A 14,653-nucleotide genomic window follows, 5' to 3' on the forward strand; every position below is an offset into this window, starting at 1 on the left:
GCTAATTTCAAAGCTCAGCTCATTTAACCCCTCCTTCTGGAAGCCTTCTCTAGCCTCTCACTTGGCCTCAGGGTCCGTGTCACCTCTTCTTACTCTTACTGATTTTCCAGGCTAGCTCCCCAACAAGACCACAGGTTCCCCGAAGACGGGTACCATATCTTATTGTCCTTATAGCCCCAGACCCTGGCCCAGTGCCTGGCACAGGGTATACATTAAACAAGCAGCCATGGGAAGAGTGAATGAGGAAGTTCTCAATCTCCCTCAACACGATGCACAGGGCAGTGACTTCTGTCCCTGGTGGGAGGAGCATGTCACCAGGCTCAGGGAACGAGGATGTCTACACTGCACAAGGAATGCGGATCAATGTGTCTATCTGTTCACTGCACAAAATGGGTTTAAGTGTGTCCCTCACGCATCGGGTTTACAGAGTCGCGTATGTGGGTGCTTGGAGAATGTACACTGGGGTGTGTTGAAATATTCGCGTACGCGTGTGTGCACGCATATGTGCGCGTGGGCATGTTCCTACCTGACAAGAACACCACGGTGCATGTGCAAGGTGATGTAGTGGGAGCCGGTGCTGCCGTTGGACTCCCAGTAGGTTTTGGGGTTGCGGTCCGTCAGCTTGCTGGCCCGGTGTGGGTTGGAGGACACCTCCACCTTCTCCCAGCACTTGTCCTCCTTCACTTCCACACTGGAGCCTGGGGGCAGAGGGGAGGGGTGGCCGTCACGGCCTGGTTAGGTGACAGAGAAGAAAGGCAAGGGACAGGGAGAACAAATACTGGGGTGCGAGCCAGGAGAAAGCAGATGGGGGCACAAACCCTGGCAGAGATGCCTGAGGAATACATCAAAGAAGGGGATGTTGATGGGTTGGTGGGTCCGTCTGTGGTCTTCGATCTGGCCCAGCACCATCTGCAGCCGGAACATCAGAGAGAAGGGGCGCGGGGAGGAAGGCAGAATATGAAGAACATAGAGAAACATGTATGGAGAACAAGCCCAGGGCAGCAAAACACTCAAACCCTTTCTTCACACATTTTGGCAGAACAGGACTACGTGGGGTAACGGTTGGGAAATAAGTGCCCCAGATTTGCTACTTGTGCCAAACAGGGACCCACACTGAATCCCCTTCCCCTGCTTCTGGCTTTTGTTCTCCCTCAGCTCTGGCTCCCCAAGTCTCTTCACCTGAATGCAGCCAGCCAGGATGCTGGAGGTGAGGTTACTGTAGAGCTGGGCATGTTTCTCACACTCTGTCACCAGGTCCCGAAGCTCACAGGCCAGCAGCAGCTGAGCCGAGTGCTTGTCCAGGACTTTGGAGAGGGCGTCTTTGGCTCCCAGGCAGCAGAGAACTACAGCATAGTCCTTATGCATTGAGGCCAGCCGATGCAGAAAGCAGAGCAGCTCCTGAACAATCTGAGTCCAGAGCCACAGAGATTAATGTATGGGAAATGAAGGGCGGGCCCCAGAAGGGATGAGGGGTGGGTTTAGAAAAGCAAATGTGGTGGGATGAGATTTTGGAGAACCTGGAAAGCGCAGGAGAGTACCAAAGAAAGTTGGGACAGAGCAGTAGGGTGCTGGGACTCCCAAGCCGGCAGAGCCTGGGCACAGGTTCCGATGCTTCTTCCTGCCAGGGCGAAGCTCTCTCAACAGCCCACCTTGGTGCCTGAGCCTTGGTCCACAACGCACAAACCCGGAAGGGTGGAGAGTCAGGAATGTTTGGCCTGGTGAGTGTGGGCTTCTAAACCCAGAATCTAAAATCCAGCTGCAGCCCAAAGATTTATACTTCAAAGGCCCCAGTTCTGAGGACTCTTAGATAACATTCCTTCCTCTCCACCCCTCTCATTGTTCAGACCCACCCAGAAAGGCCACTTTGCCCTGCAGAGCCTCACAACGTAGCTGGTGCCCCAGATGCGGCCTTTCCCTCCCCCACGCTCACCAGGGTTCTGATACCTCAGAGTCGCTGCTAGGGCCACTGAGACAGTTGAGGCAGGGCTCCAAGACCTCATGCCAGGGGAGGGCCATCGCCTCAGGGTGATCCAGCAGCCGGGTCATGATCCTGGTGAGGGGATGGAAATAAGCGAAGTCCCTGCGGTCTGTGGGCCCCCCTTCACCTCTGATGCATGGGTGCCCCAAAAGGCCCCTCACCTCAGTGCGGTCAGCAGCAGAGTTTTGTTGGGCCCCGGGGCATCCAGAGTCCTCAACAACAGGAGGAAGGGCTGGGTCTCCTGCTGGAGGCGCTTGAGGAGGGGCCTCACGGCACCCCCTGGGCTGCCCTCACGGCACAGCACCCGCTCCAAGCCCAGAAGGAGCTCTGCAGACGGGCCCCCCACCAGGGATCGGATCAGGCGCTCAGGGGACCCATCCTGGCCCTGGGCACCAGGGGTTTCCAGTGCTGCTGCCCGGACACATGGGAGGAAAAAAACGAGTATGAAGAGGAGTCATGCAAGTTGGTCAAACCAAGAACTGGGCAGGTCCAGAAAATCACCCCCAAATTCTCCTCCTGTTTGGAGGATGTCTGTAGTTTGTATCAAACTGTGGGGGATTTTCTTCTCTGGCCCCAAATATATAGCTAGCTGCATCTGGAAAAAAGTTTAGTATGGCAAACACTGTCATGTTCAACACAGACATTTTTAATCTCATATAGTCTTACAATTACTTGTTATTATTAAATGGTAGCTATGCTATTACATCAGCCAATAAATATAAGCTATTATAATCACATCCCCCTACTACCTAGCATGGCAGCTTTAAAGATTTGATTTGTAAGTAATCTCTACACCCAACGTGGGGCTGGAGCTTACAACCCCAAGATCAAGAGTCGCACGCTCTGTCTGCACCAGCCAGGCGCCCCGCATGTTGGCTCTAGATATATAATTTTCCTTAGCTATTCTAGAGTCTCCTCCTTTCGGTCACAAAGTTCTACTTAAGACTTAACTTAAACGCCAAAACCCTTACTCATTTCCTGAAGGTTCATCGTGTCTTTCCAGGAAGGTGCTAGTACGTAAGCCTTAGCCCTCCCAGCCACAGGCCGGCACTGCCTCGTTCCTCAGAAGAACCGCCCCTTCCACGACGGTACCTGTGTGCTCAGGACTGCCCGGTGGCTCTGAGTAGCGATTGAGGAGCATCATGAGGATGGTGCGTGTGGTAGGCATGGGCTCTGTCCCCGGTGCTATCCCAGAGTGCCTGAACAAGGTGTCCCTCAGCTCTCGGGTTATAATCTGGTCCCCCAGAGTGTGGTGGTTGCACAGAAGCAGGTTGAGCAGGAGCAGACCGTTTCTCACTGCGGAGGAGCACCTGGGAGGAGGGAGGTATCCCGGGAAGAAATGGAAAGGGAGTGAACGCAATGGAAGCAGAAAGCAAGTACAGAGGGGAGGGGGACTGCGGCTGGGGAGGGAGGAAAGGGCTCCAGGGCTCCCTCTGAGGCCAGGACATCAGCTCCCTGACCTCAGGTCACTCCTCCCAACCCCAGGAAGGAAGGTCAGGGTGCCCCTGCTCTCTCTGGGGATCTCCCTCCCCCCAGTCACTTGGCCCCTCTACCAACAACAGTCAGAGAGGGCCACCACCGTTTCATCCAGAGGTAACAACATAAAGGGAATTTCTGTGAAGCCCATGAGATGTGGGTGGGGCGGCAGTGGGGCTTGGGGCTTAGCGGGAGTTTGGAGGGTCATGCCCTGACCCCTCTGTGTTCAGCATCAGGATCACGGCTGCAGGGACAGTAAGGAGAAGGCTCTCAGAGCCTGGCTGGGTAGCTGAGTCGATGCTGGCGAAGATCTCTCTGGTCATCTGGGCATCAAACAAAGGGTGGAGAGGGTCTCGGCCAGTAACAAAAGTGGGGATCTCCGTGGAGCTGGCAATGGCCAGCATCTTCAGTGCCTGCAACGGGGATGTGGAAGCAGTTAGTTGTGGGCAGGGTCACCATGCAGAGAAAGAGGAGAGCCAGGTCCTCATTCTCGACTCCAAACTTTGGGGCAGCTGAGCTGTTTACAAATAGGTCAAGTAGGAGACGGAAGAGGTCATGATGGGCTATCAACCGCTACGAACAAAAAGAGCGAGAAGGAAAGAAAGCAGAGGAAAAAATGAGGCTCAATAGTAAAATCAGCCCGCCCCTTCACTTGCCGGCACCAAGGCCGACTGGCATGGCCACCCCATCCCGCAGCTTCCTCCGGGTGGGGGAGACCTGTCACAGCATCTAGTTGTCTTCATAGGCTTTCCTTGACATTGTCTTCCATCTCCCTGGACCACCCCTCCCCTTGCAAAACCTCCCTTCTCTTGAGTTCCAAGACTCCATAGCCTCCTGGTTGGCCTGCCTCTCTGGAGTTCTTCTGCTTAATCCTTCAGCATGGAAGTTCCTGTCCCCTTCTTACTCTGCACTCTCTCCCTGGGCAACCTCATCTGCTCCCACAGCTTCAATTACCACCAACAGGCTGACACTCCCAAACTATGTCCCTTGGTCTCCAAAGCCAGTAGCCAACTCTCCTCAACAAGACTACCTGGGTTGTCTCATAGGAAAAGCGGTTGGAATTATAGGAAAAAATACTTGGAATCCGTGAACTTGTTCGCTGGCACTGGAAAGAAAATTCAATTAAGATGACTGCCATACCATTAGAGTGGAGGCTACCATCCCTGGGGAAAGAGTTGACACTTGAGAAGAAACCCGCCAGGGATGGAGATTAGAACCAATTCTCAGGACACTCTCCCTTATAAGGCCTGAACCCTCCAGGCATATGCTAATAAGCCTCATAATGAGGCTTTCTCCCTTTCGTTAACCCCCCCCAATTAGCTGAATTCTATAAACCTGAAGTTATAAACAAGATGATGCAATTCTGCTACGGGGCAAGAGTTTGAATTTAGGGGCAAATGTTGTATTTTGGCCATGCAATCTGAAAGGGTTAGGGCATTCTTTGAGCAAACACGGCCTAGACATGAATGCCTGGCTGCTCTTCAGAGGAGCAGCACCTAGCTGGCCCCTTACAGGAAAGAGCCTCCCAGCCTCGCCCTGGAACAGCCAGCTCTAAGGGGACCTGTGTTCCTGTCCGTGCTGTTGCCATTATACTGTTGGAATCCAGTCTCAGAACTGATCTGGATGAGGCCTACCCGTCCCCCTCCGGGACCCCAGCCTATACAGAGCACACCCTGCCCACACCTCCTACCAGCCAGCACTGTCTGGAGTAGTCAGGAAGCCCCTGAACGGGGCCCCCTTTCCCCATCCTGTAGGCCGCGGGCGGCAAGGCACCCACAGCTGGCGAGGGGGTATTTTCTACATAAGGGTACCACTCGGATCAAAGGGTAAAAAATTACTTTGTCACATGCAGAAAGTTAGTCTCTAACCAAACACTTAACTGTAACTCAAAAGACACGGGAAATTCAACAAACCTAAACTCCGGATCTTCTCCCTCTACCTCTTCCTCCTCCCACATTCCCCTACTGAGTAAATGGCCTCCACACCCCCTCTGCTGCTCGGTTTTAAACCTGGGAGTCATTCTTAAAAACATCCTTCTCCCCTTCTCCAAACATGCACTCAATCTCCAAGACCGTCCAGCTGGAACCTTCAACCCCCGTGCGTCTTTCTGTCCCAAGGTCTCTTCCCTGGTCTAAATCTCCTCCTCAGATCAGCAGCCCTCAGCCTGCCCCTCTTGCCCATCGCTCTCTCCCGCCAGGCCCAGTCCACTCACCGCCAGCCCCGCCTGCTGCACCAGGACGGAAGTCTTATATTCTTGCATGCAAACCAGCACAGCGTAGATGCCGCCCTCCCTGGCGAAGAGGGGGCGCCACTCATGCTTGGTCATGAGCAGGTAGAGGAGGCGCAGGGCCAGCACCACCACCATCTTCTCGCCCACCTGGCTGGTCAGCAGCTCCACCAGCGTCTTCACCAGCTTCTCTCTTAGAGAGAAGAGACATTGGAGTTCCCCAGCCCAAAAGTCACGCCTGACTCCCTGCCCAGCCCTCTCCACCAAGACCCATGCCCCCCACCCCTCTCCAACGTGCTCTTCTCCTCAGCCCCTCTCCCCTGCAGGCTGACTGCCTCTGGCCCCTCGCCACGTGAAGGAGGCCATAGGGCAAAATGGTTACAAACTCTGGCTCACCTTTGCACATAAATCTAAAAATCCAATGTAATTCTAATCACAATGCCTAAAAGGTTTTTTACTAAACACAGGACAGGTAGATTCAGGCACGGGATGAGAAAATATGTAAGAACAGTCAAGAAATGTTTAGAAAGAAAGAGTGGTAGACTTGCGTGCTAGTTATCAAAATATAAACTCGTGAAAATTAAAACTCTAAGAAATGACACAGGGCAGATATGGATCACTAGATAAGGGTGGCATCCCAGCCAGTGAGAACAGCAAGGGCCACGCAACCCATGAGGTGCAAACACCCGAAACAGTTATAGCTGGGACTCTGCCTCCGTCCATCAGCATAAGGACACTGCAAACAGATTTTAAAATATTTAGAAAATAAAGGGAAATATTTTTTATAATCCTAGAATAGGACAGACCTACTCAAAACCTAGAAGCCATTAAAGTTTAAAAATATTCTAACCTAAAATTCTAAAACTTTAGCATAATGAAAGACGCTGTCTACAAAGTTAAGAGAGAAGCAATGTGAGGGAAAAAGAGAGAGTCCTACAGAAATGCTGATTTGAAGGGAAGGAAGAAGTGCTCCAGAGTCCCTAGATCACACTGAGCACCGTAAGAAGGAAAAAACTGGAATTATCTTTCTCCACAGTGAGAGAGATGCATCTTGAGGAGGTGGCCTAGGAAAGTTCTGTCTTTGTCTTTTCTCATGAGCTTTATGATGACAACAACATGAATCAAATGTGCTTCAGATATAAATCCCTTTCTGTAGCCACAATTTATTATAAACAAGTTAATACCACATAAATCATATATATGAATGGATATAGAAATATAAGTAAGGATGTTTACCAAAATGTTAACAGTGACTCTCTCTGCAAAGGGTTTTCAGATTATTTTTAACTTCATAATTTTCTAATTTTTTTATAGGAGGCATATATTATTTCATATTCAGGAAAGAGTTAATATGATTTTGAAAAAAAAACACAGCAAGATATATGAAACATAAGTAACAGATTAATATCCAGATTGCCTACAGATCAGTAAGAAAAAAACGAAAGACCCAGTAAGAAAATGGGCAAAGGATAAGAACAGATTATTTATACAAGAAGAAACACAACAAATACATGCAAATATGCTTAACTTACCAGCGCTAAGAAATTAAAACAAAGATACCAATCGTTTAAAATTCTGCCAATCTGATAGAGTAAAAAAAAAAAAAATTATAATATCCAGTGTTGGCAGACGTGAGGAAAACAGATCCAGTAGAACACTGTACTTGAACTTGGAGATAATCCTATTGCAAAGTCCTATGCAGCAGTGAGAGTAATGAGGCAGCTCTATGTGGATGGACATGGAGAGCCCTCTCAGACATACTGAGTGTGGGGGGAAAGTTGTAGAAACATGTAGCGTGATTACACAGATTTAAACACAAACTCAGAAAATGTTCAGTTTTCAAACACATTGACAAATGTAAATCTGTGGAAGGTCTGAAGAATCCACAGCAGACTGACAACAGTGGCAAAAAGGGACTCTGTCTTTTCCTTCTATGCTCTTTTACATTCTTCAGATCTTTTAAAATGAGAATGTATTTGTGTATTATTTGTATAATTAAAAAGTGGCTTAAAAAAAACCCCGAGAGTTAAATTTTCTACAGTTCCGTTTCCTCACCCATACAATGGCATAAGCGCGTAGCATCAACTCTTCCTCGGGAAGGAAGACAGAGAGGAGGATTTAATGAGAGAACGCATGTAAAACTTTAAGCACAGACCCTGGCACAGAATAAGTCCTCCAAGGATATTATAATATTCTGTTATAATACGGCATCCTTCTGCTCAGCTGCTCCTCAGGCTGACCCTTCTTTCACCCTCAGCCTTTCAAATTCCTGATATAGCTCCTTCCCACCCTACATCCTCCCCCGATGGCAGCTTAAACCAAACCCCCCCTCCCTCCCCACCATTCTAACTAACCTCAGGGATCTGTCGGGACGGACCAGAGGGTGGTCCCGATCAGTGACCTCCTCCACGGCCTGAGAGAGGGCATAGAGCCCTGACAGCTGCAGGTTTGTGTCCAAGCTGGATATCTGCACGGTGGCCACGACCGCTGCCACATGCTGATCCAGGGAGCTGCGCGGACCAGGACCCTGCAAGCCTCTAGCCATTTCTGAAATTGGTGAGGGAAAGGTAGTGGCTTAAAAAAAATTGAGGCTCCTCCAAGTTGGAAGTCTTTAAAGGTCAAGCCCAGCTATCCTACTGATATTCTAATACATTATTCATTCCTCTAGCTTTGTATTCAGAGCTTTTCCAATTCTGTGTGAGAGATTTAATAGCCAAACACTGAAGATGAAGATATTCTGGAAAGCGGAGCCTCCTTTTCCAGGGATACTGAAGGGAGCAGCGATTGGTTAGATACACTCAAGGTCAAAGGAAGGAAGATGGATGCATGCTTCCAGAGCATTTTCCCATGCAACAGCAACCTTAGTCCACAGCTCTCCTCTACCCTATTTCTTGGAGGCCAGGACTTGCTCCAACTTCTTTGCCCTCCCCTCCCAGCACCTGACTCACCACTGGCTGCCTCCTTCATCTCAGGGGGCAGAGCAATCCCCTCCATCACCAGAAGCTGGTTAAACAGCTGTGAATCACTCTGTGCCACAGGGGGCTCAGTTTTTCCCTTGGCAGGTTCTGAATCTGCCTTCGGGGGCTTAGCTTTTGCTTTGGGGGACTCGGTCTCTTCTTCTGAGAAGTTGGCCTCTGACTTGGACTCCTCTTCTGGATCTGGGGTACAGGAGTGACTTCGTAAAGAGGACGAGATGCTTAGTTCATCGGGCAGCAGCCCATACTTGGTGTAGATTTGGGAGTTGAGCAGGTCACTGAGGGTGCTGCCCTCAAACCGAGTGCTGAGCACCTGCAGCAGACCCTCAGCGGTCTCTACAGGCACGGAGAGGTCACCCAGGGCCTTGTCACCCAGGGTCTGTCAAAAGAAGAGGGTACGCATTTCAGGGACAAGCAGATGCGAAGGTCTTGCGGACACGAATAGAGAGGGTGGCCGCCTCCCACCATGCCTTGCATACCAGACCTCACAGCACTTGTCTCCTTCCCCAGCAGGCCCCCCTCATACTCTCTAATCTCCAGCTCCAGCCTCCCTCTAAGCACCCCCTTATCTAGAACTCCCTTAGAGAATCCCACCTCCAAACCCACTCCAAACCCAAGTATCTCAGGCCTACGATACCTCATCCAGGTTCTCCCGAAGATTCTGGAAAATTGGCTGCTGCTCACATATGTCCAGCTTCTTGATGAAGAAGAGCAGCTCCCACCACTCGGCCTGGGTCAGGTATCCCAAATGCTCATTCTTCTGGGGCTCGGGCTGGAGGTATGGCAAAGAGTAGAGCCCATCCACAGGTTTCCAGTCCCAGGAAGGAAGCACTAAGGATACAAGAACAGGGGTGCCATCATCCAATGGGAACAGAGGGCATTTCTGAATCTCTGGGGCAGCTCCTACTCAGGAGTGGCTGCGTCCCAGTCCTACTCCTCTGTTCAGAGACATGCTGTCCATTGCCCTCCAAGGCTCACCTGTGCCCAGCAGAGGAGCCTCTGCCCCCTTCTCCACAGCTCCTGAAGCCACATCCTCGGCAGCTTCCTCAGGGCCCAGGATCTCCAGCATGTGCCAGTGCACCCAGTAGGTGCGGCCTGTCGACTGCCAGAAGACCTGTATGGAGGGAGGAAGAAAGAGGCAAAGAATAGGCTTCTGAGCCCTGGGTGGTACAGGCTCGAGAGGACAAGGCTGGGCCCAGAGCTGGGGCACACGGTCCTCAGATGCACAGCTGGCTAGGCTTGGGAAAGCCTCCATATAGCAAAAGGCTACCTTCCCCTATGGGGTGGGCCCTGCCACTCATTTCCTCCTAACCCTGATGGGACTCTGCTCTGACACTCCCTCCTAACCAACTCCATGGGTGCGGGCGCAGGGAGTGTCTCCATGCAACAGCTCTGCTTCCTGGGTGTGGGTCTCTGGTTGACCTCACAGCCCACCCCATTTTCTCAGCCCTCCAAATTTTCCCAAGCCCTTCTCACCTGCTGACCCCCTTTAACCACTGCAATCCTCACGGGGTTTTTCTCCCGGGGTGGCCTGCCAGAGCCCCCTGCATAGAAGCCCCAGTTATGCTCCCCCAGCTAGATCCCCACCAGTGTCCCCCACGTGCCCTCGCTCACCTGCACGGGGGGCACGCCATTGTTGCTCTGACGGAACTCGCCCTCGTCCCCAGCGCTGACCTCCTCGTAGTCCTCCAGCATGCGCACTCGCATCCCGGCCTGCAGCGTCTCTCGCACATACTCACCATAGCCACAGCGGCTTGAGAATTCAGAGCGTTGGCGGAAGGCCCGCTCTTGCCTTCTGGGGGCGGCAACCATGGTGGGGAGCAAAAGGCTAGGGCCTGAAATGCAGGGCTGAAAGATGGAGCGGGCAGGCCGTAGTGGCAATGTGCTCTGTTCACTGAAGTTCCGGGCCCAGCCCATGCTCCGCACCAGCTCGGAGATGAGGTTGCCCACAGCCATACTGAACTCCAGCTCCCGCTGCCCCCGGCTTTTCTCCCGGCCGAACTCCCTTGAGGACAGGGAGCCTCGGTCTCCAGCCCCTGGCTCTGGGCTGTTATTCAGCTGATCCAGCAGGGAGGTGACACATAGGTAGCGTTTCACCAGGGAGAAGAGCAGCTTTCCTGGGATCTGTAGGACACAGTCTGTGGTGTAGGTTCATCTTCTCCCAGCTTCAGCCCCTCTCCTTTCCCCAGAATATCATCCTCTACAGAGAAACATGAACGCCTAGCCCCACACTTTGAGAAGGTCTCAAACTGTGATTTATAGAACACACAAGGAGTGTCTTAAAAGAGAGATTCCTGGGTTCTAATCTCAGAAATTCTGAGTGGGGGAGCAAGCGTGACCCTTCATTTTAGCAAGCTCCCCAAGTGGCTCTGGTGCTGATGCATAATCCTGAACCACACTTTCAGAAGTGATGCCCTCGGCCTTGTACACGGCATTTCCCCCATAGCTGCCAGAGTACCTGAGGCAGATGAATGCCCTCAAAGGCCATGCAGTGTTCCTCAGAGGAGGTGGTCTCTGCAAACAGCTCCAGCAAAGTATAGCGGCTGTCAAAATCCATGTGCTGCTCGATGCCATCTTGCTGGCTCAGTGACAGAAGGACGTGAGCCCGACTCCCTGTAATCCACACCCAATCTGTATCTTCTCCTCAATGCCCAAGACTTTCCCCTGCCTCTCCTAGACTATCTATCCCCTACCCTAGAGGTTTTCAAACTTCTTTGTGACTGAGGTTCACGATAAGGTATACATTTTACATGGTAACCTGATACAAACATACCCACGTACAACTGAAACATATATTTAATGCTACAAAACTTACCTTATGCTACCTGCTAGTTATTTTACATTAAAAAAATGTTGGTTGTAGCCCACCAAACTGATTTCACAATCAACGAATAAATCTCAACCTACCGTTTAAAAATATAAACCTATCCTATTCTCTTCTCTGCCACTGCACTGAAAATGGACAGATAAACTGGGTACTATTATTTTATTCTATTTATATACCTGTCATAGTTTATTAATCTGTACTTTTTTTTGGCAATAAATTGGTATTCACCAAATGCTAGGTGTTCTTCCAGAGTTGGGAAATCCCTCCTCCTTCTGTTCTTACTCCTTGTGGCCCCACTCTCTCCAGTGCTTTCCTTCTTCCCCTGGCTGTCTCTTACCAGCATCGTGGGCTGCCAGAGCCTGTAGCATCTTGCCCGCACTCCGACGGATCTGAGGCTCAGGGTTGCATAACATGTGCATGAGCAGGTCCAGGGCTCCCGTCTCCCTGAAGACCCCAGTGAGGGGCCCGATGCTGGCATAGGCACTGAGCACATGGATGGTGTGGAGCACAGCAGCTGTGAGGCTCGAGGTCCCACCTTCTGCCAGCTGCCTGGCAGCCCTGCGCACCAGCGCCCGCACATCAGCCTCCATCTCTCCCACTGCTGTGTCATCCAGACCTCCTGGATCTCGGGGAAAGCTTCCTGAACCCCCAGCTGGTTCATGCTGAGGTCCCTTAGATAGTGCCCGCTCACCTAACAGCATGGGGCAGTTAGCGTAGACTTCGGGGGCTGACAGCCACATGAGGATGTGCTCTGTCTTGCCCTCTTCCACACCCACTCTGCCCACTTCCCCACACCTCAGAACACTCCATCGGATCAGGTATTCAGGATGCCCATCATGCCCAGGCCGCTGTCGAATAAGCTCTTCAGGATATGCTTGCAGCCGGGGCCCCAAGGGCACCATGAGGTCCCTGGTGCGCCGTTCCCCCACCATCCTGACCTCCTGGGACACACAAGGAGAAAGATAAAGGCAATGAGGGCAAGGGAAAAGACTACATGGAGGAGATGGAACCTTGAGACACAGATCAGGTGCAGGGTGACTGGTAGGCTGCATGATGGAATTTACAGACCAAAGAGAAAAAGCCAACAATGAGACAGAATACATAACTTGAATATATTTGGGGATTTAGAAGGAAGGAGAATGCAGTGGAAATGGCAAGAGGATGAAATGAAGGGGGTTAAGAAATGGAAGAGGTTATGAAAGAGGATAAGAACAAGAAGGTCACAAAAAGAGTGACAGCTAGGTAGGACAGAAGAGCAGGATGGCCGAGGGATACAGATCAAGACTTAGAAGGTAACAGGGGTGAGCAGGCAGGACAGGAGCATGGGGGACAGTGGAGCCAGAACAAATGAGGAAAGTCAGGGTGGAGGAGAGGCAGGACAGGGAGTAAAAATGATAGCGTAAAGCTGGAATGTGGATATAAAGGAGTGGGCCATGGCAGATAGAATGGAGAGGAAAGAAGGTTGGGCGGTGGGCCCCCACATCCGGATGGCTGGATGGGGAAAGTGTACCAGGGTATTGTGAGCAGGAGAGGGGCTGAGGGGGCCAGATAAAATTATAGGAAAAAAGACCAGGTTCCACCTGGCACATAAGTTGTATGTCTGGTGAGGGTCTAAGTCAGGCAGATATATAGGGAGGTGGTAATCATGCAGCTGAAGGGTAGGAAATGAGATCAGGAGATGGTGAAGATGTTAGAAAGGCAATATATAGCACAGGTGAGACTCAGGTGTGACTCTGAATTCTGGCTCTTTGACTTACTCTGAGAGCACTTTTGGACAACTTACTTCACCACTGAGCCTCAGTTCCCTCCTCTGCAACATGGTGATAGTATTGTAAAGTTGTAAAAACCTGAGTAAGATCATGTATGTAGACCATCTAAAACAGCCGCTAGCACATAGTGAGAGCTCCCTAAACACAACCTAATATCATTATTCTTAGCTGGAGAAGGGAGGGGCAGTCCTCAGATAAACTGAGGTATTAAGCCGGAAAATGGTAAATGGGAATAGGAAGACGGCTATGCTGGCGATCAGGAAAAGGTATGTATGGTATGTAGCAATATGGGGGTAACTGGGGAGCGGTGAGAGTAGGAATGGGGGGGATAAAAGATGACAGAAGAAAGGTGTGAAGAGGAGGGGAAACATGGGATGTGGACCTCGATGGGGGCAGGGGTCCGGGTAGCATGGGGAGCGGGGCAAGACCGGGAGGTAATCGGTGATGTGGCAGCGGACAACCGATGAGCAGGGTGAAGTAAAACAACTGATAGGCCTAAATGGGGGTGGGGGGGAGAGGGGGAACTATCATGGGCCTGGAATAGGAGCAGTAAACTGAGGTGTAGAGGTGAGGTCTGGAGCTGGGGATGAGACAGCAGGTAGAAGCAGGTAGCAAGGTCAGACCCAAGCCTGCAGACCATCAGGGGTGCCGGGGGAGGCCACAGGGCAGCGGAACGGCTTTCGGGGCGGGGTGAGGAGGGGGGGTGCGGTCCGAGGAGGCTGAACAGGACCGGGCGAATCTCGGAGAAAAGACCTGGCGCCCGTCATCAGCCCCACGGAGAGCGGGTCAGGGAGCGGGAAGGGGACGCGGCAGGGACCGGGTCGCCGCAGGACTCTCCTCTCACCTCCCACCGCCCGGCTTGGCCCTCGCTGGGAGCCAGCGGCCGGTCCCGCCGTCCTGGCCCCGCCTCCTCAGCAGCTCCCTTCCGGGTCACACGGCCAGGGCGGGCGCGGCCCGGCTTCTACGGGGGCCCCGGCGGCCCAGAGCCGAGCGTGGCGGAAGGGCGCGCGAGTGGAGCATGCGTAGTGGCCGCGCCGTTGCGCGCGCGGCGCGCTGCAGGCGGAGCCCGCGCTCACAGTCGCGTTGCTCCTCGCCGCAGAAGTACGCAGCACTTTCCCTCCTTCATCTCCGAGCCACCACTCGCATTTCCTAGGTCGGCCTTCCCCATGCCCCTGAAATCTGCACTCCCAACCCTGGAGCTGTCTGTCCTCTGAGTTTTCACTAGATCACGTGGCCATAAGTTTCCCAAGCACTTCCCCTCGGCAGTGCTTTGGATCGGTTGAGTCACTTTGCCTATTAATTAAAATTGCTCATCTCTGTGTTGGCCTAAAAACCTAACAAAGCCACGCACAGAGACAAAGGCTCCAACTCCCCGAAATGTTCCTTCAGTTAAGTCGCAGA

General features: G+C 52.0%; 1 protein-coding gene across 3 annotated transcripts in view; it reads right to left on the bottom strand.

Annotated features, from left to right (window-relative positions):
* The window catches only part of CUL9 (cullin 9), a 36,381-nt gene extending 22,138 nt beyond the window's left edge, over nucleotides 1-14,243 (bottom strand). The window contains exons 1-16 of one of the 3 annotated variants that reach the window (XM_032409785.1): nucleotides 14,097-14,243; nucleotides 11,821-12,424; nucleotides 11,115-11,269; nucleotides 10,271-10,780; nucleotides 9,635-9,770; nucleotides 9,294-9,487; nucleotides 8,630-9,035; nucleotides 8,036-8,228; nucleotides 5,667-5,874; nucleotides 3,671-3,867; nucleotides 3,071-3,288; nucleotides 2,140-2,389; nucleotides 1,945-2,050; nucleotides 1,180-1,407; nucleotides 819-909; nucleotides 527-698 (exon numbers count right to left, since the gene is read on the bottom strand). In XM_032409785.1, coding sequence (XP_032265676.1) covers nucleotides 527-698; nucleotides 819-909; nucleotides 1,180-1,407; nucleotides 1,945-2,050; nucleotides 2,140-2,389; nucleotides 3,071-3,288; nucleotides 3,671-3,867; nucleotides 5,667-5,874; nucleotides 8,036-8,228; nucleotides 8,630-9,035; nucleotides 9,294-9,487; nucleotides 9,635-9,770; nucleotides 10,271-10,780; nucleotides 11,115-11,269; nucleotides 11,821-12,415 — 3,659 coding nt within the window. In that variant the 5' untranslated portion in view covers nucleotides 12,416-12,424; nucleotides 14,097-14,243. Of the gene's footprint in view, nucleotides 1-526; nucleotides 699-818; nucleotides 910-1,179; nucleotides 1,408-1,944; nucleotides 2,051-2,139; nucleotides 2,390-3,070; nucleotides 3,289-3,670; nucleotides 3,868-5,666; nucleotides 5,875-8,035; nucleotides 8,229-8,629; nucleotides 9,036-9,293; nucleotides 9,488-9,634; nucleotides 9,771-10,270; nucleotides 10,781-11,114; nucleotides 11,270-11,820; nucleotides 12,896-14,096 lie in introns of those variants that run through there. The other 2 variants (XM_032409784.1, XM_032409783.1) reach the window with 2 other exon arrangements.
* Nucleotides 14,244-14,653: the final 410 nt, after the last annotated feature.

Source organism: Phoca vitulina, unplaced genomic scaffold (genome assembly GCF_004348235.1).
Source record: "Phoca vitulina isolate PV1807 unplaced genomic scaffold, GSC_HSeal_1.0 scaffold11, whole genome shotgun sequence".
In the NCBI taxonomy this organism is placed as follows: Eukaryota; Metazoa; Chordata; class Mammalia; order Carnivora; family Phocidae; genus Phoca; species Phoca vitulina.